The sequence below is a fragment of the Mustelus asterias genome, chromosome 16 (assembly GCF_964213995.1).
Source record: "Mustelus asterias chromosome 16, sMusAst1.hap1.1, whole genome shotgun sequence".
NCBI lineage: Eukaryota > Metazoa > Chordata > Chondrichthyes > Carcharhiniformes > Triakidae > Mustelus > Mustelus asterias.
The window spans coordinates 64,212,098-64,238,438 of record NC_135816.1 but is presented as its reverse complement, the minus strand read 5'-3'; the positions used below and the strand labels follow the sequence as shown (position 1 = coordinate 64,238,438).

Below are 26,341 nucleotides of genomic sequence, written 5' to 3'. Positions count from 1 at the left end.
CCTGTCCTTAATGGGCCTTGAAGATGGTGATTGAGTTACCTTCTCAAACCCACAGTGATGATAGGTATAAAGTTTTATACTTATGCAGTCAAAACTTCATGCATTACCATAATGTGAAATGACCACAGATGGTTTGAGGCATTTGGAAGTTTTGTTCGATACACCCGAATTTGGAGAAAGAAACTTTGTAGATAAAATGAGCTGGGCATAATCCACAATCAGCAATTCTGGGAAAAGAATAGACTTAATTCTTATTTTACGCTTTATATTCATGTTATGCACATATGGCTGAGCAGTGCCATATAATAAACCCTAACTGAATTCCCCACTTTTTGCACACAAAGGCATGTGCACACTTGCAAGTTCAGTCTACCGTAGTATTTGAAATGGTTCCATGGTTAAGCTGTTCAGCACCCTCCTGCAAACATACAGAATGGAATGTACAACATCCCTTTTGTTACAAACCTTTTCCATAGTAAACAGTTTCCAAGTCATCAACTGTGAAAGTCAGAATCAAAAATAAACTTGCTTGTGCCCCTATATGGATAAAAGCAGGGTTTGGCCAATTGGAATTTGACCTGATTGAAATGAGAAGTCAAACTGTAGCAGTAACAAATTCAGAAGTTCAGCAAAAGATTGACAGCTGGGAATTTTTGTGAAATAAACTCAGTCACAACACTCGGTCACAGTGGGAATAATAGTGGCACAGTGGTTAGCACTGTTGCCTCACAGCACCAGAGACCCAAGTTCAATACACGCTTCGGGTGAGAGTGCAAACTCCACACATTCTCCCCGTGTCTGTGTGGGTTTCCTCCGGATGCTCCAGTTTCCTTCCACAGTCCAAAAGGTGTGCGGGTTAGGTGGATTGGCCATGCTAAATTGTCCCTTAGTATCAGAGGGATTAACAGGGTAAATATGTGGGTATATTGTTGTCGGTGCAGACTCGATGGGCTGAATGGCTTCCTTCCGCACTGTAGGAGATTCTAGGATTCTAATTTGAGCACAAAGGTTAACAATGTAACTTCAAAAATGAGCTAGTAAGAAAAACCTATATTATGTACACAATCATTTTTCTTTCGATAAGTAAATGATTTCACTTAATAATTCTCTCAAAAGGCAGAGAAACTCATGTGATCATAGAAACCTGGAGCTTTATTTGAACGTAAAATGTTACAAAACTATTTGCTTCTACTCAAGAACAAAACACAACAGCAGTTTTCGCACATTACTGCCTCTTGATTAAAGCTGCAGTGTTTCACACAATCTCTTTAAACACACTTGGCTGCATATACTGTATTCTGTTCAGAAGAGACACCTTCATTCGCAAACTTAATCCCCTGGAAGCATTTATTACTCCACACCCATGCAGGATATACTTGCCAAGAAAGCACAACTTCCAGTAGGTCACAAATGTGTACGGTAACTAACAAACATTTTGCCCACATTGCAGTTCATCCACATCTAAAATAGGTACCAACATTAAAACATACCACGCAAAAAACTTAAAATTGGTGATATCTGCTAAAGAAAATAACCTACAATGAACAAGGTGCACTCACTTCAGTGACGGGGTTATCAGCACATTATGCCAATAGAGTTTTGGTCCAACAGTAATCTTCAGTTACAAATATGGTTATTAAAAACTATTTACAGCAGAATCTGTTTATATGCAGTAAGTTGGGTCAGAGTTGCTCACAATCACTTGTACATAAGGCTAAAATAAGTAGAGGATCAACTGGGCCACAATGGGGAAATTTTGGGGAACTTGTCAGAGTTTCCACACAAGTGGATTGCTCAATACATTACAAAAACAGTATGTTTAAATGGTTAGTACCAAAATGGACAGCTAACAAAAAAATTATGCGTTCACCTGTCAGCAGTTCCTGAAAGTGTGTGTGAATGGTTAACTACTACAAGCTGGTTTGTACAGCTGCATAAAAGAAAAACAATGTACAGGAAGGCAAAGGTAACCTCAGGTTACTCAAGACAAACCAACAGACTATTTAAATACACAATTAATTTTCTGCAATATTATTCCTATTTGTCATGTTGATAGAGCTAAGTAACTAAAACATCAAACTATAGTATTCATGAAAAATGTAGTAAGCTGCAGAAATTTAAACTTTTTTTTATTAATATAAAAATCTTATCACTTTCATATTTTCTCATCTATCCAGCATTTTTCTTTTAGTCATAACACTAGCAGATTTCCCCATAAGTATGAAAAGCTCAATTTACGCTGGCTACTTATGATTTAAAATTTAGCATGTGTACATGCAATGGAAATATTCAAGAAATTGTTTTAATAACTTTCAGTTTTGTCAGATTAACTTGCACTTTTCTGGAATAGTTGGAGAAAAGGCCAACTGGTGAGTTGGACAATATACTATAATTAATCAGTGCAACACAAATTTGAGGCACTGCAGGAACAAGACAAACAAAATTGTTCATTCATCTTAGCAAATTTCTACTGCTTTTATTTTTAAAATTGACTTCTTGTTATAAGGCAGTAATGCTATTTATATGCAGAGCTGTGGTACAATTTTTTTTTTTTAAAAATCAATATTTGCTGAAAACCCAGCCATGGCTGCTCAATTCCCCCTCCCCCACAAATGAATGACAAGCAGGTCAATAAAGGTAGAATGCATATTTGACCATCACTTTTATCAGTTGACTAGCTGATACATAAAGAGTACTATATGTACTCAGCATAGCCCAGTCCATTAATCCGCACTTTTATCAAACCGCTTATCCATTAATTTTGTCCTTGCATCAACATTTTACACCCCTCCCTTCCACTTTCCACCCTGACGTGGTGTACGGTTCAATAAGGGCACAGTTATACTGCAAAATTGAACAAGTGAACACTGTTAGTCATCTAGAAATTTCAATAATAATGTAATTTAGTCCTTTAAAAAAAACTAGAGAATCTGTAATGGAGCATGAAGATTAAATTTTTACCAAATCTTTTCAACTTTTAATACAATTGACTTTCACAGTTTTTAAATAAAAATAGCCTCACTGCGAAATATTTTTGCAATAAACAAAGGTATGTTTTGGACCAATGAATTTTTCCCCATAAGAGCCGCAGCAACGACTGATACTTTTGACGTGACCAGAGATCAATGCTCCTCGAAATGCAATACTTCCCCAACTCCCCAAGAAACATTTTCTGTTCAACAATTGCTGCAAGAAAAAATGTGATTACTGCTGGCCTTCCATTCATGCATGTTTGCACACTGCAATACTAAGACATCCCTAAACATTGTTAGAAGGACAAAATAAAAATGACGATGTTAGCAAACTATAAGAATGATCAGCGAGTGGGTTAGATGTTACAAACACTGGAATCTTCACTGGTTATGCTGCTCTTCAATTTGAACTTCAGGATTTTCTTCAGTTTTACCTTTACGGTATTCTTCAGCTTGCTTGTCCAACATTTTCTTTAAAATAAAAAGAAAATTACTGCAGCAACATATAGTGTATGGCCCAATGAAGAACTGACTAGTTTTGGCTGATATGTTCCAGATCCTGAAATGTTTAAAAGGATCTGTTAACATTGGGAGATTTGAATGTTGATCATTTTAGAATGTTGGGAATTGAATCAGTTGCAGTGATGCAACTTGTTACAACTGTCAAAATGTGAGCAGTTATCAGAGTGGATTTTTGATAGTGCATTGGCCTGAAGCCTCCTCAGTAAGACGCAAACTCTCACTACAAAGATTTGTTTTCAGCTTTGTAGTTACAGAACATTAACTAAGCAGGGAAAAGTCTCTAGCAAGAGTTAAATAATTGTCATAATGATGCATTAACACAGCAAGGTGAAGGTGTGCATTCTGAATGTCCTTTTCATTGTTCTATATGAAATAGCTGGAGAAAGACATTTCAGGATTACTCATGTATTCTCCAGCATGAAACCTATGCTGTTGATTAATCCCAAAAGCACAAATGAAGCTTGATAGTGGTGTACCCAGTCAGGGCATGATTTTGTCCCCTCCATCAAAACCATGTGTTTCTAGTCCAGTGCTGGAGAAGTACTACTGGCATCATGTGATGAGGATAAGAAGGGAGAAAAGCAAATTGTCTTAGTTACACAGTTTGCTTACCCACCTTGTCAAAGGTTGAAAATTCTGTAAAATATGCAGGTGTGATGAAGCATATACAAGGTAATTCCAAGAGATTAATGAGTGTAAAATCTATAAGTAGTATCAAAGAACATTACAACTTCCAATTGTAACCATGACTTGAACAAGGATCTAAAAATATGGACAAAGTCAGAAATACATTCATCCGACATGTTATACACCCAATTTAATCTTTCCACAATAATACACGAGGACAAAAAGGTTACGATAGACAAAACCATGGAGAAATAGATCAAAACTGTTTTTGAAACTCATGCAAGTATCTGACTAACAGTGGAAGGGAATTTGCCAAGAGTTCAGAGACGTGTGAGAATTAAGGTCTCGGATACCGCAGCTAAATATTCTTCCACAATGGACTTTGCGATCGATGACATTAAGATTAGCTGACCAGCTAGCCTGCAAGTTGACACCACCCTGGTAAAGGCAGTTGGTGCAAAACATCCATTCCAGATGGCTGAAGAATATAGACCACATTAGACGATGAAAAAGGCGATTTCCAATGGAGAATGTAAAGTTAATTTATTAGTGTCAGAAGTAGGCTTATATTAACACTGCAATTAAGTTACTGTGAAAATCCCCTAGTCACCACACTCTGGTGCCTGTTTGGGTACACTGAGGAAGAATTTAGCACGGCCATTGCACCGAACCAGCACATCGTTTGGACTGTGGGAGGAAACCGGAGCATCCGGAGGAAGCCCACGCAGACACGGGGAGAACGTGCAGACTCCACATAGACAGTGACCCAAGCCTGGAATCGAACCCAGGTCCCTGGCGCTGTGAGGCAGCTAACCACTTGCCACCTGAAGAACTTATGGTCACAGTTTCTGAATAAGGGGTCAGCCATTTGGAGTTGTATGAAGGGATATTACTTCATTCAAAGGACTGTGAATCTTTTGTCCTCTACACCCTGATGTGGATGCTCAGTCAGACAGACATAGATATATTTGGGTACTAAGGAAATCTGAAGTAGATCAGCCATGATCTTGCTGAATGGCAATGGAGACTTAAAGGGTCAAATGGCCTATTCTACTTCTTATTTGTGTGGAAACAAATCAAAACATTATAAAGTAGCACACAAAGCATAATTTTACATCCAAGTTTAAATTACAAAACCCAAGAGATGCCAGAAGCTTACCTTCAGTTTCTGATAATGCGGCAGACTGCTGCAATGCGTTTTCTTTGCTACTTCCTCCTTTGTGTAGAAGAGACAGCAGAGCGTGCAATAATATCCAGTCTTTGGAACCACATAATCTAGTCCTACGATAAATTAGAAAGTACAATTAATAGCAGGATGTCAATGCCACTTACTGTAAATACATTACCAACAATGAATAACCTTCAATACCCGCAAACAAGCTCTGAAATAATATCCAATTTCAAATTCTGCTAAGTTCCAAAGAAAACCTTATCTGCAGTTTTGAAATGTAGGAAGTAATCATTTATATATTTTTAAACTGAAGCACCAGACATTACACACCCAATCGAGGTCCACTGGGGCACAAAGATATCAGGCCATAACTCCATCCAGCGGAGTTAAGTCATGGCCCGCTGGAATTACAAGAGTTTAAAGCACATTTACCAGCTCGGGAAAACTTACCTCCACTGGGTGAGCTGTTTGGAGCCTGAAGCAAGAGTCCACGAAGGCCGCATGTGTGGACATGCCCTCCAGTGACCTTGGAGGGCATGTCCACACTAGCTGCTATAGAGCAAGTGAAACAGACAGGCCAGGGAGAAGGTAAGCAGATGGCATTTACTGCTCTGCTCAGGCCACTAACCTGGGGAGAGAGTTCCATGTGGCTCAGGAGGGGTTTTGGGGAATATCTCGGTGTTGGTTAGTCAGGGGGTGGAGGTCTGGAGTGTGCGGCTCAGTCTGGGTGAGCTGCAGTTACAAGTGGTTTTATTTCTTCTAACTCTTTCAGAGTAACTATCAGGAGTTAAACTTCCCAAAGCTAGAGATTTAAATTACTTAGTCAGATGGTTCCCAGCACAGCAACTGTCCTGGGGAAGTTAGCGCTTCTGCACAATTGCAACGCAAAAGCCTTAGCTGGGAACTTCAGAGAGGGATTCCCTAGTATCTTTGGGGTACCCACCAAATCTGATGCTGGGGAGCCATGAAGTTACACAACATCTAATGAACTCGGGTTCATATAAACCGCAAGTCTTTTGATCCTTTTCATTGCCAACAACAATACATCTTTACTGACATAAAAGCAAAATACTGCAGATACTAGAATCTGAAACAAATATAAAATGCTGGAAAATCTCAGCAAGTCTGACGGCATCTGTGGAGAGAGAATAGAGCCAACATTGAGTCTGGATGACCCTTCTTAGTTCCAGAGCTATGAAGAAAGAAAATCAAAGAAGATTTATACTATGGGGAGTGAGGGGGCTGCAGTGGAACAAAGGGAATATAAACGAGATAGAAGGCGGCTGAGAGGGATGCTAAAATAGCCTGTTAAGTGACCAGAATGTGAGAATGGTAGAACAGAGGTACATATAATTAAGGTATTAGATGATTATTTGAATAGCAAGCGTTCAAGGGTATGGGGGAAAGCCGAAGAATGGCACTGTGTCATAATGCTCATTTGGAGAGCCAGTGCAGACACAATGAGCTGAATGGCCTCCCTCCGTAGAATTCCTTACATTTCTGTGAATTAGGTTTATTTAAAAAATATAAAATACCAACTTATCTGAACATTGTCTAGAAAATATTGTGCAAAAAAAATTCAACATTTGCAAAATTTAAATATAGTGCAATCTTTTCCTACCTACAGGATTGTTGGGCTGATATGGTCCAAGCCGGTACTCATCTGGAGTAGGAGATCGTGAACGAGCACGCTTACTTTCTGGTTCTATGCAGGATGAAGTAGTATCTTCCTGCTTTTCACTCTTTTCATCACCATCCAGCTTATTTTCAATCATTTCATCTGCAACTTGCTTCACTTCAGTTTCTTCACTATCTTTTTTGTCACCTTTAGTTCTGATGTTCTTGCCCCTTTTCCGACCTCGTTTTCTTTTAGCTTTGTTCACATCTTCATCTTTTTGTTCATTGGTGTCCTCTGATTTCTCAGTTTGAATGCTTGCATCAGCATCATCATTTTCTAATTTACTACTGTTATCTTCACAAGACATCAGATCTTCAAGGTCTAAATTCCCAGCTTCTACATCACCCACCTCATCAACAGTAACAAACTCATCAATGTTTTCAGGAAAGCACTCTTCTTTTAGCTCCTATAGGAATTCAAAGATTTTCATAATCAAAATCTGAGTCCTCTTATTTCACAATATTGGACAAAAATCAATACATCTGTGAGAAAGAAAATGGACGCTTACGACAATTCTGAGGTTCACGATACAGTACTAAGTTTGAATGTAGTAAAGTGCAGAAGAGATCTTAAAAAATGGGAAAGAAACAGTATGGGAATGGAAAACAGAACATATCGAACAAGTACTCACATTTGCCTTCACTAAAGAGGATGTGCTAATGTAGCAGTAAAGGAGGAGGCAGAAGAAATGTTGAATAAAAGAGATTAGGTACTTTGAAGACTGTGGTCCTCAAAAGTAGAAAAGTCATTCTGTCGCAATGGGTGTATGTTAAAACTATGAGGGAAGGAAGGATGGAAATAGCTGAAGCTCTGGTCACCATTTTACAATTCTCCTTTATTTATCTCCCTTATTTATTTATCTCCCTTATGATTTGGGTGAGAATATAGGAAGCATCATTAGTAAGTTTGCAGATGACACTAAGATTAGTGGCATAGTGGACAGTGAAGAAAGTTATCTCCAATTGCAACGGGATCCTGATCAATTGGGCCAGTGGGCTGACGAATGGCAGATGGAGTTTAATTTAGATAAATGCGAGGTGATGCATTTTGGTAGATTGAACCAGGGCAGGACTTACTCAGTTAATGGTAGGGCGTTGGGGAGAGTCACATAACAAAGAGATCTAGGGGTACACATTCATAGCTCCTTGAAAGTGGAGTCACAGGTGGACAGAATGGTGAAGGCGGCATTCGGCATGCTTGGTTTCATCAGTCAGAACATTGAATACAGGAGTTGGGATGCCTTGTTGAAGTTGTACAAGACATTGGTAAGGCCACACTTGGAATACTGTGTGCAAATCTGGTCACCCTATTATAGAAAGGATATTATTCAACTAGAAAGAGTGCAGAAAAGATTTACTAGGATGCTACCGGGACTTGATGGATTGAGTTATAAGGAGAGGCTGGATAGTCTGAGACTTTTTTCTCTGGAGCATAGGAGGCTGAGGGGTGATCTTGTGGAGGTCTATAAAATAATGAGGGGCACAGATCAGGTAGATAGTCAATATCTTTTACCAAAGGTAGGGGAGTCTAAAACTAGAGGACATAGGTTTAAGGTGAGAGATACAAAAGTGTCCAGAGAGGCAATTTTTTCACACAGCGGGTGGTGAGTGTCTGGAACAAGCTGCCAGAGGTAGTAGTAGAGGCGGGTACAATTTTGTCTTTTAAAAAGCATTTAGATAGTTACATGGGTACGATGGGTATAGAGGGATATGGGCCAAATGCGGGCAACTGGGATTAGCTTAGGGGTTTTAAAAAAGAAAGGGCGGCATGGACAAGTTGGGCCGAAGGGCCTGTTTCCATGCTGTAAACCTCCATGACTCTATGCAGTTGGTGTCGTAGAGCAATGAAAGACTGCAAATATTATACATCAATTAAAAAGGAGATAAAGCCAGCAACTAGAAGACAGTCAACCTAAAGTGATCGACAGAAAAACATTGAGACAATAAACCAGGCTAAATTAATCGGCATTTGGAAAAGTATAAACCAAAAAGCATTGATTTGTTAAAGGTTAAATGATGATTGCCTAACCCGATTGAAATCTTTAGAAAAGTTAACAGAGAAGGTTGATGGACCAGATGCCATGTCAAATCTCTGGACTTCGACAGTACTACATAACTGACTTCAATATTGCTTATAACTATGGGATTAAAAAGCACAGCATGGGCAGTAAAATGGCTAAGAAACAGCAAGCATGGCGTACTGGTCAATGGTGGTCATTCAGACAGAATGCAATTATACAGCAGTGTTCTCTGGGGTTAATATTTTGACAAGTACTCGTATATGATCTGTACTTGGGTATACAGGACATAACTTCAAAGTTTGCAGGTGATAGAAAATGCAAAAACTGTAGATAACAATAAGGAGGACACAGACTGACAAGTGAAATGGATAGACACAGGGTAGATGAAATTTAAAACAGAACTATCAAGTAATTTTGGTAGGAATGAGGAAGAGCTCTATAACAGTATAACTATAAAGGGGATGAAGGTTTAGAGATGTATGTAGGTATATGTGCATAGATTTGTGTAGGTTATAGCACAAGCTGAGAAGAATTTAGGATACTTGGTTTTATTAATAGATACTGTAACAAACAGTTTTAAGTAGTACTGACACAAATGAACAGCATATCAAAACGTAAAGTTTCAAGCATTCTATAAATTAGTATAGAAAACAAAGCCAAACAGCAGCTATATTTATGTAAGCGATACTGGTGAGATACTGTTTGAAATAGATTCAGATGACTCTGACCTAGCCTCAGGTTCCACATCAATAATATAAATCCATCATCTTTTAACTGACAAAAAGACTGAAATGATCCTATTATAAGATTGAAGACTAATGAAAACACTACTGATTTTTTTTTGTCAAGAGCGAAGTAAAAAGTCAGCAGAGATAAAAACCTGACTCATGGTTTTTAAAATGACAGCCAAATCAAAACAAAAAACCAAAAATGCTTAAAAACAAACTCTTTCCACATGGCTCAACAGTTAGCCACACCTGAAAATAGGAAAGGATTAGAGTGGGTCAGTTGGCAAGTAATTTGATGTTTCATGCTCCATGACAGGATTGCTATCTTGGATTCCCCAGTTAGGGTGATGGGCCAAATGGACATTAAATTCCGCTTTGAAAATAGTTTTTTTCAAATAATTATTCTAAAGAATTATTTTGCGACAGATTTATGAAGCAATATGACACTTATAAAAATTGCTGCTTATTTTAAACAGTGACTGTCATCTTGCATACATTTTAAAATCCAATTATCCAACTAAATATGGCACATTTTTGCAAATTCTTAAAAGGACAAGATTAGTCCTTTTATTACATTCTTGAATAGCTTGTGTAACTAAAATCAGATTTGCAACATTTAAATGAACTTCAATTCAAAGCATTATTATTTATTGTGTTTTGTACTTCAATATTAAAAAAATCTCACAAACATAGCAGTTATAGGACCTTCATGATTTCATAATAGCAAAGTTAATTTGCATCCACGTATATGCCTGATAACCAGGATAGTAAATGAACTGAAGACTCAAACTAGGAATTGAGGTGCTATGGAACTATTCGTGCAAGAGGAATCAACAGGCCTCATTCATCTATCTTATTCTAGTCTACAGCCTTCCAACCTCTATGCAGTTCCATCACCAGACTGAAAAAAAAAACAGGGTGACCTTTAGTACAGACACCTCTTATTGACCCCAATGTTCTGTAACTTCATTAAACCACAGAATTTAGAAACGGTTTCAGACAGACATGTTGAATCCTGCAGCAGAAGCAGGCTTCCTCAATGTTCCCTGCAAGTACAAACACTATGGGTAAAGTCACAAAAGGCATTGTGCTGCAAATAACATTGTCATATGATGCTTATCAGACAAGCAGGCAACTTGATGCAAATGTTAATGAAAGGAATGGGAAGACGACAAAATCTCTACCTTGAATATAATGTCTCCCAAATCATTCAGATACAAACCCACTGATTTGGAGGACTTTGATCTCAGCTGTAGACAATATGCAAGAGTTTCTTTTGGTTTTGTTAAAAAACTGTGTTTTTCTGATTTTGAAGGTTAGCCTTTTGATAGTTTTTTGGCTTGTGATAAACTTGAATAGTTTTGCACCATATTTAACACAAATTGATCCTGAATCTATTTTTCTGATGCAAACATAGTTACCATTTTATCCTCAGTTTTTTTAAATTAAAATCGCTGGTTACAATTTTTACAAGTTCCAACTTCTCAGTTAACATCTGATTGTTGACATTTATTGTTAGGATCTATTTTATCAATAACAAGCAGAGTTACATTTTCTACAAAAATGCTGAATCCACATCTGCTTGCCACAAAAATTGACCATGTGCTGCCAAAGCATTCTATGGGGTTATTTACGACAGCCATCAATAGCTCCTTTGCCTGGTTACAGCAAGGCACATGCAGTGTAATGCAACAGAGTTCTAAATTTTTTCTTGTGTCTGTTACCTAGCCAAAAAACGCTAAGTATGGTTCTAATATGGGCTGATTCTGAAAATTTAAACTTCTGGTGTTTTGAGTGGAAGGCCAATATTTTACAGCTAGGGCAAAAACAATAGACTAAGATAGTCAGATAGTCAAATTACTAAGAAATAGGTTTAAAAAAAACCCATCACCTTGTTTAAAAAAAAACTTAAAACATATAGCTATAAAGCTCAGTGAGGAAAATTATCCGCGATGCTGCTTGTTGGTGTTGTTTACTCCTTTGAATTATTGGTACCTGCTTAAAAAAGCAGAAAGTTTTAATTTAAGAAACATTATCCTTATTTCATTGCTGTCCATCATACTTACAGCAAAACAAAAATTTGAGTACCAAACCTATGTTTTTACCTTCTCAGTTGTTTCTGTTGTGTTCTGCACATTTATTTCCTTATCTGCTTTGGAGTCTGGTTTTATGGAGTCGGTTCCTTTCATTTCATGCTTCATTTCCTTTTCCACATCTTCTTGGTCAGCTTCTTCACTCTCTGACTCTTCACTTCCCAGTTCCTCAACCATACCTTCTTCAGCAAGTTCTGCATCACTCTCAATAACTGCAATGGCGTCTTCTTCTAAAACGTCCTCTTTTTCTTCAGACTTCATTTCTTGTTTGTCTTCTCCCTCAGATTTCTCTTTCCCAACTTCTTTTGAAGGGGAACTTTCAGAGGTTCTCTGTTCTTTTTCTCCATCTTTAGGGAGGTTCTTTGATTTGCTAGGCAGCTTTTTCTTAAAGGATGGACTGCGGGAACGTCGCCGTCTTCTTCGAAAAAAGAAACAAAATATAAAAACAAGTCTATGCTATGGAGTTAGGTCTAGTTTTAGTCAATACACATTACAGCTTGGCAGCTAGCACTGCTAACAATATATGCAGAGATATTGAATGAAGACAGAATTGGCCTTAGCTGTTGTGCTCCCTGTAATGAAATACTTTGCCAAAGGTCACACAAGTACTTGTGGAACCAGATTTGTACTAAGATTTAGCAACTCCAGAAGAAAAGTGACCAACTGGTGAAAAAATCTCACACAATATGACTAGCGTGTCATACAAAGTTGGGAGTACAACTCTAATCTCAGCTTGGGGGGGCGGCACGGTAACACAGTGGTTAGCACTGCTGCTTCACAGTGCCAGGGGCCCGGGTTTGATTCCCAGCTTGGGTCACTCTGTCTGTGTGGAGTTTGCATGTTCTCCCCGTGACTGCATGGGTTTCCTCTGAGTGCTCCAGTTTCCTCTCACATTCTGAAAGACATGGTTAAGTGCATTGACCCGAACAGGCGCCAGACTGTGGTGACTCAGGGAATTTCACAGTAACTTTACTGCAGTGTTAATGTAAACCTTACTTGTGACTAATAAATAAACTTGTAGTTTTTCTTCACCCTCCTCACTTTTACAGAGCCCTGAACAATAATCACCTCATCCGCAACAACTGCATAGACAACTCAGTATTTTCAAAGCATTTCTCCGATTCTAACTGTCCTCAGATCAGAAATCAGATTTTCTTAAACAGGCCTGACAATTATGGCAAATTAATTAAGGAGCTTTCAAGTAACTTTTTATTTGATTTAAAGTCTTCATCTTTTAAATATTTTTGTATAAAATGTTGCATTTTAGCATCCTAAATTAGAGCAGAAACAGAGGGCAAATTTTAAGATAGTTTTAAAAATGCTTTTTAATTTGACCATTAAAACTCAAATGAGCAAACGAGAAGTACAGCACAGGAATAGGCCCTTCGACCCTCAAAGCCTGCGCCTGTAATCATGATGCTTGCCTAAAATAAAACCGTATGCACTGAAGAGTTGTATCCTTCTATTCCCATCCTATTCATGTATTCGTCTAGTTGCCCCTTAAATGCCACTACTGTACTTGCTCCCACCACCGTGTAAAAAAAAACTTGCCTCGTATATCTCCTCTAAACCTTTCCCCTAATACGTCCCCTATTACTTGACTTTTTCACCCTATGAAAGAGCATCTGACTATCCACGCCATTCAATCTTGTAAACCTCTATCAGGTTACCCCTCAACCCCCATCATTCCGGTGCGAACAAACCAAGTTTATTCAACCTCTCCTCATGGCTCATACCCTCCAGACCAGGCAACATCTTGGTAGACCTCTTCTGTACCCTCTCCAAAGCCTCCACATCCTTCTGGTAGTGTTGCGACCAGAATTGCACACAATATTCTAAATGAGGCCTAACTAAGGTTCTGTACAGCTGCAGAATGACCTGCGAATTTTTATACTTAATGCCCCAATGAATGCCTTAATCAAGGCAATTATGCCGTATGCCTTGACTACCTGCGTTGCCACATTCAGTGATCGGTGGACATGTATGCCCAGATCTCTCTGCCTGTCAATATTCCTAAGGGTTCTACCATTTACTGTATAATTCCTACATGCATTGGACCTTCCAAAATGCATTCTCACACTTGTCTGGATTAAACTCCATCTGCCATTTCTCCACCCACATCTCCAACCAGTCTATCTTGCTGTATCCTCGGACAATCATCATCACTATCCGCAACTCCATCAATTTTTGTGTCATCTGCGAACTTACGAATCAGCCCAGCTACATTTTCCTCCAAATTATTTTTATACCAAGAACAACATAGGTCCCAGAACTGATCCCTGTGGAACACCACTGAACATTCAGCCTCTGATCTCCGGGTAAGAATTCTCCAAGGCGGCCTTCACGACACACGACAGCGCAGAGTCACTGAGCAGAGACTGATAGCCAGGTTCCGCACACATGAGGATGGCCTCAACCGGGATATTAGGTGCATGTCACACTATCTGTAGCCCCCACAAGCTGCCTGGATGTGCATAATCTCACTAGCTGTCCTGTCTGGAGACAATACACATCTCTTTAACCTGTGCTTAATGCTCCCTCCACTCACATTGTCTGTACCTTTAAGACTTGATTAGCTGTAAAGACTCACATTCCAATCATTAAGCATGTAAATTGAGTTTGTGTCTTTGTGCCCTGTTTGTAATCAGAACTCCCACCCACCTGACGAAGGGACAGCCTGTTCCGAAAGCTAGTGGCTTTTGCTACCAAATAAACCTGTTGGACTTCTTACTGTGTTTACCCCAGTCCAACGCCAGCATCTCCACATCATGAACACCGCTAGTCACAGCCTTCCATTCAGAAAAGCACCCCTCAACTGCTACCGTCTTATGGCCAAGCCAGTTCTGTATCCATCTTGCCAGCTCTCCTCTGATCCCATGTGACTTCACCTTTCGTACCAGTCTACCATGAGGTACCTTGTCAAAAGCTTTGAAGTCCATGTACACAACATCCACTGTCTTTCCCCCATCTATCATCTTCGTCACTTCCTTGAAGCTAAATGACAATCCACAATTCTCTCATGATTCACAAATACCATTTTTATTGGATTGTGGCATTACATTTACTTGCTAAAGCCATTTTAGCACTAAAATAAATCATGAATGATGTGCTACAAAATCTTGGTCACTTAAGCAGGACATGATCACAAAATTATGAAACAAATATTTTTGAAGCACGATAGGTAAGAAATTATTCATGTTAAAGCTTCATTCTGTAGCTATAAATTGTGAATCGCAGTATACAGTGCATCTATTTTAGTAATATTTAGTATTTATCAAAACTTAAATGCTCAATATACATTCTCACATTATGAATGCAATATGCATGCTCCAATGGGCAATATGGGGGAACCAGGGCTCAAACTTGAGGGGAAAACTATTTTTACTGATTCAACAACCATAAAGTACTTTTGGAACTTAATGCCAAATTTATTTTAAACACAGATATAATTGAGCAATACACAACCAGGATGAACAATTCAGAAGCAAAATATAGTGGATACTGGAAATTTGAAATACAAACAGCTCAGACAAAAGATTATCAACCTGCAGTGCTAATGTTTTTCTTTCTGCAGGTGCTGCTAAACCTGCTGGTTATGTCCAACAATTCCTGTTTTTAATTCATACTGTCTAACTTCTGGTCTCATCCAAAGGGCAACAGCTTCCTAGTGCAAGGAAATGTGTGTTCAGGGGAAGACGACATTGTTCAGCTAGCCATGCTGCTCCTGCATACTTCCAAGCAGCCGGTTCAAATTAGCATTAGGAGGAAAGCAGAAGCAGTTCATTGCACAAAATAATGAGTGCAGCAGTGGAAAGAAAACAGCAACAACTTGTATTTATATAGCAACATAGTAAAACATTACAAGATATGAGGGGAGTATGGCTGCAGGAGATTATGGAAGGGAGGATCTCCTCCCCCCCACATTTTTGGACATTAAAGGGCAATTTTGCATGGCTAATCGACTGAACCTGCACATCTTGTTTCCAAGTCAGAGATGCAAGGATTTAGCACATCACCTACACTGACCAGTGCTACGTTGTTGGACATGGCAGTTTTTAAGTCAGGTATTAGCAAATATTTTCCAATCCTATTTATTAACCTATCAAACCTATCACAAGTTGGTAAACTAGATATATATCGAAACAATTTACCTGTCTGCTTCATCCTGTTCTTTCAATAGTTCTTGCACCTTTATGCTGGGTTTCTGAAACAATAGATTAAACAGGAATTGTTACAAATTCTGCTCTGCGATAGAAAATTTTGTATGGCTCAACGATGCTTGTCACATCTATAAATGGATTCCAACCCTATATGCCCGAGTTACATAGCCTGACATCTAATTATGTGAGAGCATAAGTCAAGCCTGCAACAATGAGATTCTCAGGTGAACTCTCCAATTTGTAAAAGATGAACTGAGAGAAAAAAAACAAGTAAAACAAGATCAGATGAATGTTTCAGGACTACTTTATTTCACATCAAATGAAAATTGAAAAACAGCAACACTTCCCTGGCCTACACAATCCTGACTTTCACTTTGCTAACTTGAAAAATAATTCTTACTTCTGTGTTTGCTTTCCCTTTGGACCAGCCTAAAGTTTGTTCTCTCAGTTTTCTATTTGAAGTTTGACTAACTTACTGCATCTCTTTCAACTTTTCTGATCTGCTAAACCACTCATGCCAAGCATAAAGGATAAAAGACTTCCAATACAATGATTGCGAATCTCACCAATTATCAAGGTAATGTGGCAAATGTGATTTATCCAGACTTTTTGAAGAAATTTAACATTTTAATTTCATCTTCAAATAGTCATTATTATAGATGACTGCAAGACAAAAAGCTTCAACAGCAGTCTTTTTTCAGCACTTTTAACCTTCCTTTGTTCCCCTTAGAGCAACGATTCTCAACCTTTTTTTGCCGCAGACCATTTAATCAAGACAAAAGACCCTGCAGACCACTTACTGGTTCTACGACACTGGTTTTCATTTGCAACCGCAAAACAGGCAACAAAATTAATGGGGAGAATGGGGCTGCATTTGGGGAGATCCCAATGAGGTAAAATCACATTTCAAGTTGGAGAGCTTCAGTCTCAAGTCAGGCTCCATATTCAGCCAGTTCATCTCTTTGTTTTAACCCCATAACTGTTCAAAATCCAATCTTGCAGCTGTCTGTTGCAACAGAACGTAAATCTTGTTTATAAAACTACATTATTGCTTCTCATGGATAAGCATCATCAAAAGACAATTCATGCCACATAGAAAGGGAACCAGTGATGTCACATGAACATGGATGAGAGTTTTAGTTAGTACTCCCAGATGGCTTCAACCCTGATGGTGCATGTACTGATATGCATTTTATACCAACCCATGTTCCACACCGAGTGTCTGAGAGGAAGGTTATGGGCAGATATGGTAGAGGTGCTCAAAAGCATGAGATTTTGATATTAGAAACATGTTCTGTTGACAGGAGGTTCAGTAATTAAGACCATTGAAAAAAGAACTATAGGGCAGATGGTGAGATATTTGTTTTTAGGCAGCCAGTTTTGATATTTGGAGTGTGTGGAATCACAGAGTGGAACTACTTAAAGGAAATTGAATAAAGCTTCAAAGGAAAAAACAAAAATAGAGCCATTGAGCAAGACATGGGAACGTGACTAATTAAACAGCTCTTTCAAAGAGCTGGCACAACTACAAATTGCCTCTATCTGAGCAGTGCAATTCTGTTATACAGTACACAACTGCTTTTGTTAAGGAGACCCATCAGAGTTATTAGTATTTATTTTATATTACAAAGTAGCTGTATTAGACAGATAAGATGGCCTATGGAACAGTTATGACAGTTTCTTAATCATTAAAGTCGTGAAAATGCTTAAGATGCAAGCAAGACATTACTTACCTTTAATACGAGTGTCTTATATTTCTGAGACGCATCCACGGTTACTTTACGACCACGGAATATTAAAGGTGTTTTCTTGTAGTGTTTAACCATGTCTACCATACATTTCTTTGACTCCATTTCCAGAAATGCCTGATGATTACAATATTGTTACATCAGGAAAAAAATCCATGCAAAGTTAGCCACAACCATTCACATTATTAATAGATGTATGCAAATGGTATTTGAAAAATCTCTCACGCCCACCATGTTTCTCCTTCGAGATGAAGAATTACCTTCTTCACAATGTTATTCCTGCCCCCCATGTATGACTAACACAACACTGGAGAACTCCAGGAGTAGTGGTTACAAAATTAGCCATTACTGAGACACTCATCTCAGTTAATAAGCCAAATATTCCTTTCTTGGTAATGCTATGCAAATTTGTAGTAATGCTTTTATGGTACGAGGGGCAAAGAGTCAAAATGAAATCCCTCATTTGTACCTACGCCAGCCCAGATGTATATAGCAGAAAACTGAATGATAAAAGAACTTCCCTAAGAGGAGATGGGCAAGAGGAAGTTCAAGATAGATTAATTATATTTAATCGAATAGAATGGGCTTAATGGGCCATTTTTGAAAAGTACTTTTCTTCTTTGCTGTATAAGTTACAAGTGGTAAAGTAAATTTTCAAATCAGGAATTCCCAGCATACAATTGAGCCCTTATCTCTCTTAAACAACAATATTTATGATAGTACCTGGTTCCTGAGTCTCATCACAATGTAATTAAGTACTTTCCCAAAGCTAGTACCAATTTTCACAATATCAGCATCTGAGTAACCAGAGGGAGGGAGGTTCTGGAGGAGTGCCACCCTGCCACCGCTCCGTTCTTGCTTTTGCTTCTGGAGAGATAAAAAAACACATTACAAAGATTACAATTTAACTGCTGAACTTCTTGTAAGGTATTCTCCAAAATATATTCCTCACAGAATTATTTTTTATAAAAGCTCTTATTCATTCAAAGATATTCCAAAGACCAAATATTTAGACTCAGTTACAATTGACATAAGCACTCAGTTGATCATAAAATCTAAGAAAGAAGAGTAGGCCATTTGGTCCATTGAATTTGTTTCAGCATTCAGCAAAATCAGGACTGATCAGATTGTGGCTTTAACTCTGCTTATCTGCCCGTCTTCCATAACCCTCTCCCCATATCAATCAAAATGACCTAGCTAGCTTCCACTCCTCTTTGGGGAAGTGTGTTCCAAGCACTAACCACTCTGAGAAAATAAATTCTTCCTCATCTGAGTTTTGAATGGGAGACTTATTTTCCTGAAAGTATCCCCTAGTTCTAGATTTCCCCATGAGGAAATATCCTTCCTGTCAAGACCCCTGAGAACCTTATATGGTCCATTAAGATTATCTCATTCTTCTAAACTCCAATGAGTATAAATCCAACCTGTTCAACCTTTCTTCATAAGCCAAACCTGTCATCCAAGGAATCAGCTTAGTGAACATTTTCTGAACTGTCCCTAATGCAAGGAAGGAGGCAAAAAACTGCAAAGTACTCCAGGTGCAGTCTTACTAATACCCTTGCCAGTTGTAGCAAGACTTCTCCACTTTTATACCCTATCCCCCGAACAAAGATCAATATTTCACTTGCCTTTATAAATACTTGCTGTACCTACATTCTAACTATTCATGATTCATGTACAAGGACACCCAGATCCATCTGAACCGCAGCATCGTTCTATTTAAATAATATTCCATTTTCCTATTCTTCCTATCAAAATGGACAATCTCACTTCCTCACATAATACTTCACTTGACAATTTTTGTCCACTCATTTAAACTATCTATTTCTTTGCAAACTCTTCATATCTCTTCATAGCTTGCTCTCCTTCTGCTCAAAGTTGGCTACAATACAGTCAGTTCCCTTCAGCCATGTCGTAAACACAGATCATCATTTAAGCCTCCAACATTGAACCCTTTGGCACTCAACTTGTTACTTTGACAATCTGAAAATAACTGCTATCTGAACTCTGTTTCATGTTAGCCAATCTTTTATCCATGCTAATACATCAACTCTAACACCTTGAGCCTTTTGGAAATCCAAATACATCACATCTACTGGTTCCCCATTATCCACCCTGTTCGTTACATCCTCAAAAACAAATTTGTCAGACACGATTTCCTTGTCACAAAATCATGTTGAATCTGCCTGACCGCATCATGATTTTCTAAATATCATGCTGCCACCCTCTTTAATATGGATTCTAGCATTTTACCTAGTGACAGACGTTGGGATTAACTGGCCTATAGTTTGCTGCTTTCTGTCTCCCATCTTTCTTGACTAATGGCATGACATTTACAATTTTCCAATCCTCTGGAACAGTTCCAGAATTTAGGGAATCTTAGAAGATTATGACCAATATATCCACATTTTCTGGAGCCACTTTTAAGACCCATGGTTGCAGGCAATCAGACCCAGGTGAGTTACCAACCTTTAATGCAATTAGGTTTTCTAACACGATTTTTCTAGTGATTATGATTGTCTCAAACATCCCCCCTTCCCTTTTGCTCCCTGCTTTTATACTCTTCTTGGGATGCTTTTTGTCATATGTGAAGAGAATCTCTGCTATTTCCTTGTTTCCCATTAACTCACATTCTAAGGTCTTTAGCTACTCTTTTTTAAAATCGACTTGCAAAAGCCTTTACTGTCTGCTTTTACATTTCTTGCTAGTTTCTCTAACTCCAGTTTCTCCCTTTTTCAGTCATCCTTTGCTTATTTCTAAAATGTTCACAATCCTTTGGGTTATCACTATGTTTGCAACACTGAACATTTGTCAATTTGATACCATTCTTAACTTCTTTAGTTAGTCCACGGTGATATATCCTTTACAGAGTATTTTTCTTTATTTTTTGCTGGAACGTGGATGCCACTGGCAAGGTTGGCATTTGTTCCCCATCCAAATGTCCTTGAGATGATACTGTCATGGCTCATAGGCCTGGGCAGCATCCAGTTGCTTTTTGGTATCACCTGGACTCAAATTGGCTAAAGATTGGCATCTGAGATTCTGTTTCTCAATGCAACACATATTTGTTGATATATCTCTTTAAATGTCTGCCACTGCTCCTTTACCAACCTAACTTTCAACCTATTTTCCCATTCCACTTTAACCAACGGCTTTTAATTCCAAGGCATTAGTTTCAGGCCCAAATTTCTCATCCTCAATCTGAATGTGCAGTTCCATCATGTTATGATCATTCTTACTTTGATGATCCCTTATTGAGCTCATTAATCAATTGTGTCTAATTACACATCAGGTTTAAAATAGTCTGCTCCCTGATCGGCTCTTGACGTATTGTTCTGGGAAATTGTCCTGAATACGCTCTACTTTTGCCAATTTGATTCATCCAATTTATATGAAGTTTAAAAATTCTTACAAGCTAGCATTATTTCTTGATTTATATTTGGTCCTGTAGTGTAGTTAATATCAGGTGCCCTACAAATTACTCCCACCACTGACTTCCTGCCTTTGCTGTTTTATATCCCCATCCAAACTGACTCGATACCTTGAACCAAGATAATTTCTCATTACTGTACTGATCTTATCCTTCTCGAACAGAGATATCTCATATCTTTTTCCCTTTTTATATTTCTAAAATGTCAAATACACTCAAACATTCAGGTACCAGCAATCTTTAATTCTGTCCTTTTACTATTCGCCCCATTCTCTGATATTATTTGCTGGTGCACTTATATTTTTGTATGTTCTTCCTGTCACACTCTTGTTATCATTACCCATATCGCTATCCTGCTCTACAGCTTTGTCTTTACTCTTTAACTTTCCATTCTTCCCTCACATGAACTCTCCCTCGCAATCCCATCATTGTTTAAAGTCTGCTCTATAATCCTAATTATAGAATTCGCCAGTCAGGTGAAATCCATCCCCAAAATAGTGCTCCCTCTTTCCCCAGTACTGGTGATAGCATTAATTTTTGATTAATCGAAACCCATTTCTCCCATACCAAGCTTCAAGCCAAGCATTCAATTCTCTGATCTTGTTTACCCAATACCAATTTGCCCATGGCTCAGGTAGTAATCTAGAGATGACCTTTGTGGTACAGAACCTTTTTCATAATCCTACCTATGCTGTTGGCATTCAGATGGATCACCACAACCAGATCCTACTCCAACCACTACAAGTTCTTCTCCAACCCCAAGATGTCATTAACTCTGGCACTGGACAGTAACATAGAAATCAGGATCTATTCCTCTGGCTGAAAACAATAGTATATATTCCCCTAACTATACTGTCATTGAATACAACTACATTCCTTTTCACTTTGCTCATTTGAATGATCATGGTCCATTTGCTCACCGTCCCTATGGCCCCTGCTCTCATCCACACATGCTGCAAGGGCTGAGGATCCTTCATTACTGCCTTCTAGATCCTCTTACCTGTTTCACTTACAGTCACACCTTTCTGTCCTTGACCAAGGACCCAATCTGAAGCATGTCTGCCTCCTGGAACAAAGTATTCAACTGGGCACCAAAAGGTCACTGACTGGCCTTTGTGGTGTATAGCTGAGAAAAATATTAATTTTTCTAGGCAAGCCCAGACAAGTGCACAACGATGCAACAAAGTGGTTGGGAGGTCTCCAACCTGAAATCCAACTCATCATACAATTGCAAGAATTAATGAAGGCATCAATGTCATGCTGAAATTTCTGTTTTCAATATTTAGCTTTCAATCACTGTCCAGCCAGAGGGGGGGAGGGGAGGAGGGGCAGGGGAAATCAGCATCAATTCACAGAAGGTACTACGGGTAGAATTTACACCTTTTTTGTTATGTTTTAATGGTAGTAAACACTGGGGGAAAAACATATCTGAAATATTCACTAACAGATTTTCAAGTTTAGTTACCTTCAAATCTATCTCCTTGTATTTGTGAGACATATCCACTCGAACCCTCTTGCCATAAAGGGTTGCTGGTTTCATACTGTAAAAAGCAACTGCTGTTTGTGCTTGTGCATTTGTAGCCATTTCCACAAATCCCTAAATTTTGATTTTTAAAGACAAAGTACATATTTATGACAATGCTATCAAAAGTTATATGCTAGAAGTACAACAAAAAATATGCAATCCAAAAGAGAGAATAGTGAAATTCACAAATTAACAATGAGCAATTCAAAATTACATGCATCTTTAAAAACTCAGCTTTAATACACCTGTATTATAACCAAGGGTCGACAGGTTACCATCATCCCTCAGTTACAGCATAATTGGGCTGAATCTGGTTTGCTAATTTCTCTTTATAGAAAAGGCATTTATTTTACTCACCTCACTCTTGGTATTTAAAAGTAAATATTTTGTAATGATTCCAAAAGGTTGTGCAAGTTTGAGGATATCTTTCACTTTGCATTTTCCTTTCGGTAATTCTGTCATATGAAGCACTCGGCCAGGTTCATCCAATGGCTTTTCAAAGAAAAACAATATAATTGCTTATTTGAGCGCACAAGATATTTCATTGGAAAGGAAACTTCAAAAATGCATTTTCCCTCCATTCTTAACCTCACTAGACACGAGGAATGAGAAATAATGCTGTTTTAACATAATTTGGCAGCAGTAGCTTTTCATTTGAAGATTATTGCAAATATAGAAGAATTTTAAAAGCTTTTTTCATACTTTCCTTTTAAATATTGACATTTGGCAATGTTAATAGGTTAAAGTGGATTAAATGAAATATATTCGACACCAGGGCACATTGGTTTTGTGAACTCTACAATTCTCAAAACAACTGTCTCATGCCAATAATGCCAAACCAATTTGCTCAATGTAGCCATTATTAATCTCCTCCATGCACCTGGTGACTTTCAAGAGAGTTTTAGGACAATACATGAGAATGTGAACTGCCTCAAATGGGTACTACGCCAATAAACTGTCGAGTTTTGACTTTTCCAATGGATCATGGACAAAGTAAGAAACACTGAACTGCTGAGGGATGAGCTTATCTAAAATGTCAACAATGCCAGTTTGGGTACTTTGATTACACCTACCTGATTAGGGTAGACAAAGAAGTGTTTCCAATTACAGGGAAATCAGAATTAATGATTCTTGCTAATCCTTTTAATCCAGAGAATGAAACCCAATACCAAAATGAGTAGCTGAGGTGAGTGAATAGCACAGATGCATTTAAAGGGAAATTTGATAAATAACAAGGCAGAAAGGAATAGAAGGTAATGTTAATAGAGGTAAATGAAGGGTGGATGGAGGGTTGGTGGAACATATACATTGGCATGGACCGGTTAAGTAAATATTATGTAACAATATATGCAAATGTTTGCTTGGATTCTGGCTAATACGTGGCAGAAAATAGCATGAAGACATAAATGAACCCGCTGACCCAGAAAAATTCCCGTTTCTCTACCAAAAATGACAAAATTGTTTGTATTATTAGTCTAAGATTAATATATGCCAAATATATTTAAGCCATGATCTTTGTTTCACTGGATGTTCTCACCATCTGTGTCTTATTTTAATCTTTTTCATTTTTAAAAACATATCCATAATTTAGTCTCTTGAACTAGAGAAAGTTTCCCCCAACCCTGCTAATATAGCCTAGAAGACCTGGTAGATTTTTTGGCCTCTGACATTATTCATACTATAACGAAGTGAAAACTGACCATATTTCGTTTGTTTTGCATTTGACCTTTTCTGTTGCCTGAAAAACACAAAACATATCATAAGCGCTGATAAAATACAATTACTTCTATAAGGCAGGGCATTCAATCTTTTATTTTTCAATGGGAAATTAATTTAAATATAATCTGTAACATGTAACAGCTAGCACCTCCCATTTTCAAACAATTAATACAGCTCAAAAGAATCAGATATCAAAACCAAGGATTCTAGTCTCAACAAGTGACGAGGACACTGAGTAGAGTGCATACCTCCACCACACTTTATTAACTCAACATTTATGACAATTACGCAGCTCTTACACGAGACTTTTCTCTGCCAGGCTAAAAATCTGTAACTATGAAGCTGAAAAAGGAAATCTTTTTACTTAGAGCTCCATCTCACTGAGGAGGCTTCAGGTAAATCCATATCCAACAACCTTTTAGTGGTGGAGGTAATAATTCAGCAACATACCAGTATAAAAATAAGGCTGCATTTATACTTTACAATGCTATATGGTGGAAATAACTGCCTCAAGTAGCTACCTTGTCAATAACTTATTAACTCATCCTCAAGAAGCCAGCATGGTATTCCTATACGTTTGCATGGATTGCATTAGATATGCAGGGAAATGCCATAAATTGATCAAATTTTGGCACGGCTCAAATTTGTATAGTGAATTTAGGGGGTGAAACTAGGAGGGAAAATCATGTTACAGAGTAAACCTGGCAAGTTCATCTGAATTAAAGAGCATATTTTTCAAACATGCCAAGCTCACCAATGCCACATTAGTAACCAATAGTCTGTGTTCCAAAGGAAAAACTTGCCTATGACAAATTAAACACTGTGGGTTATAAGGAATGGAATGCGCTTTCCATTGATGGCATTTGGATTTTTTTTCTTAAAAAAGAGAAAATTATCAGGTAGGTGAGCAAAGCTATCTGTGGCAGAGAGTTAACACTGGGTCAACTCTTATGCATCTTGACAGCAGCCAGCTTATTACTGGTAGACGCTTGGAAGGTTGTTTTAAGGTGCAATGCTGTGAGACAACTGTGAACAATAGGACAAGCACACACAAGAAATAACAGTTCTGATGTGTCATTATAATTTGCAGTCAAAATCATTTTATCCCAACCTCCATGAGGATCCAGTGCATCTAACTGTCTGATGGCTGCAAGGAGTGCTGATGCAGCATCCGGAGCAATGTTGGTCTGTCGTGCAGATGGATTGGACCTACATGGAGCCCAAAAGAAAAGCAAACTTAATATGCAAGTAGATTCAATTTACCAATTACTAGTTGCAACGTATCCTTTTCAAAACCAAGTATTAGCAATGCAAATCAAATCAAGGTTATTTATAGCCATTCAGCAGAACGAGTGCACTATCATCTCCAAAGTTGCACGGTCAGGAACTCAGTTGTATGGCAGAAGCAGAGTCTACATCAGGCATCCAGGCCATTCTTCAAGTTACCATTTAGTTCACTCTTAAGCTTAGTTTATGCATGGTTTTAAATTATCATTTAAGTTCCATACAGATGGGTGACCTAACAATAGAGATCTTTAAAATTATGAGTGTTTTGTTAGAAGGGACACAGAATGCTTTCACCAGCATGAAAGCATAAAGGCGTTTAATATGATAAGTCATCAAAAAAATCTAATAGGAAATTCAGAAGGAATTTCTTCTCTGAGTGGTGAGAAAGTGGAACTTGCTACAACATGGAACGATCGAGATAAATAGTAGAGGCATTTAAGAAGAGGCTAGATGAGAGAGATAGTAATAGAGTTACACTGATAGATTTAGAGGAGAAGAAGCATAAATGCTGGCACAGACTGGTTAGGCTAAATGGCCTGCTTCTGTGCTACTGATTTATACAGATAGTTGGTGTGCAAAAGCTTCTCAATAACAGCAAGCAAGGCAGTGATAGGCAGGCATCCAACCATTGTTTTTTTTAGATTCAAAGCAATGGTTGAGC

The 26,341-nt window shown here is 38.2% G+C and overlaps 1 protein-coding gene across 16 annotated transcripts in view; it reads right to left on the bottom strand.

Moving 5' to 3' along the window:
* Positions 1 to 1,134: 1,134 nt before the first annotated feature.
* The window catches only part of LOC144505222 (matrin-3-like), a 48,414-nt gene continuing 23,207 nt past the window's right edge, over positions 1,135 to 26,341 (bottom strand). For 9 of the 16 annotated variants that reach the window (XM_078231212.1, XM_078231217.1, XM_078231219.1 and 6 more), the window contains 11 exons: positions 25,505 to 25,602; positions 24,375 to 24,412; positions 23,032 to 23,166; positions 22,615 to 22,746; positions 18,443 to 18,586; positions 17,705 to 17,836; positions 15,963 to 16,015; positions 11,824 to 12,229; positions 6,914 to 7,376; positions 5,281 to 5,402; positions 1,135 to 3,443 (listed from right to left, as the gene is read on the bottom strand). In XM_078231212.1, the coding sequence (XP_078087338.1) occupies positions 3,354 to 3,443; positions 5,281 to 5,402; positions 6,914 to 7,376; positions 11,824 to 12,229; positions 15,963 to 16,015; positions 17,705 to 17,836; positions 18,443 to 18,586; positions 22,615 to 22,746; positions 23,032 to 23,166; positions 24,375 to 24,412; positions 25,505 to 25,602 (1,813 nt within the window). In that variant the 3' untranslated portion in view covers positions 1,135 to 3,353. The remainder of the gene's footprint in view (positions 3,444 to 5,280; positions 5,403 to 6,913; positions 7,377 to 11,823; positions 12,230 to 15,962; positions 16,016 to 17,704; positions 17,837 to 18,442; positions 18,587 to 22,614; positions 22,747 to 23,031; positions 23,167 to 24,374; positions 24,413 to 25,504; positions 25,603 to 26,341) is intronic. The other 7 variants (XM_078231224.1, XM_078231213.1, XM_078231222.1 and 4 more) reach the window with 1 other exon arrangement.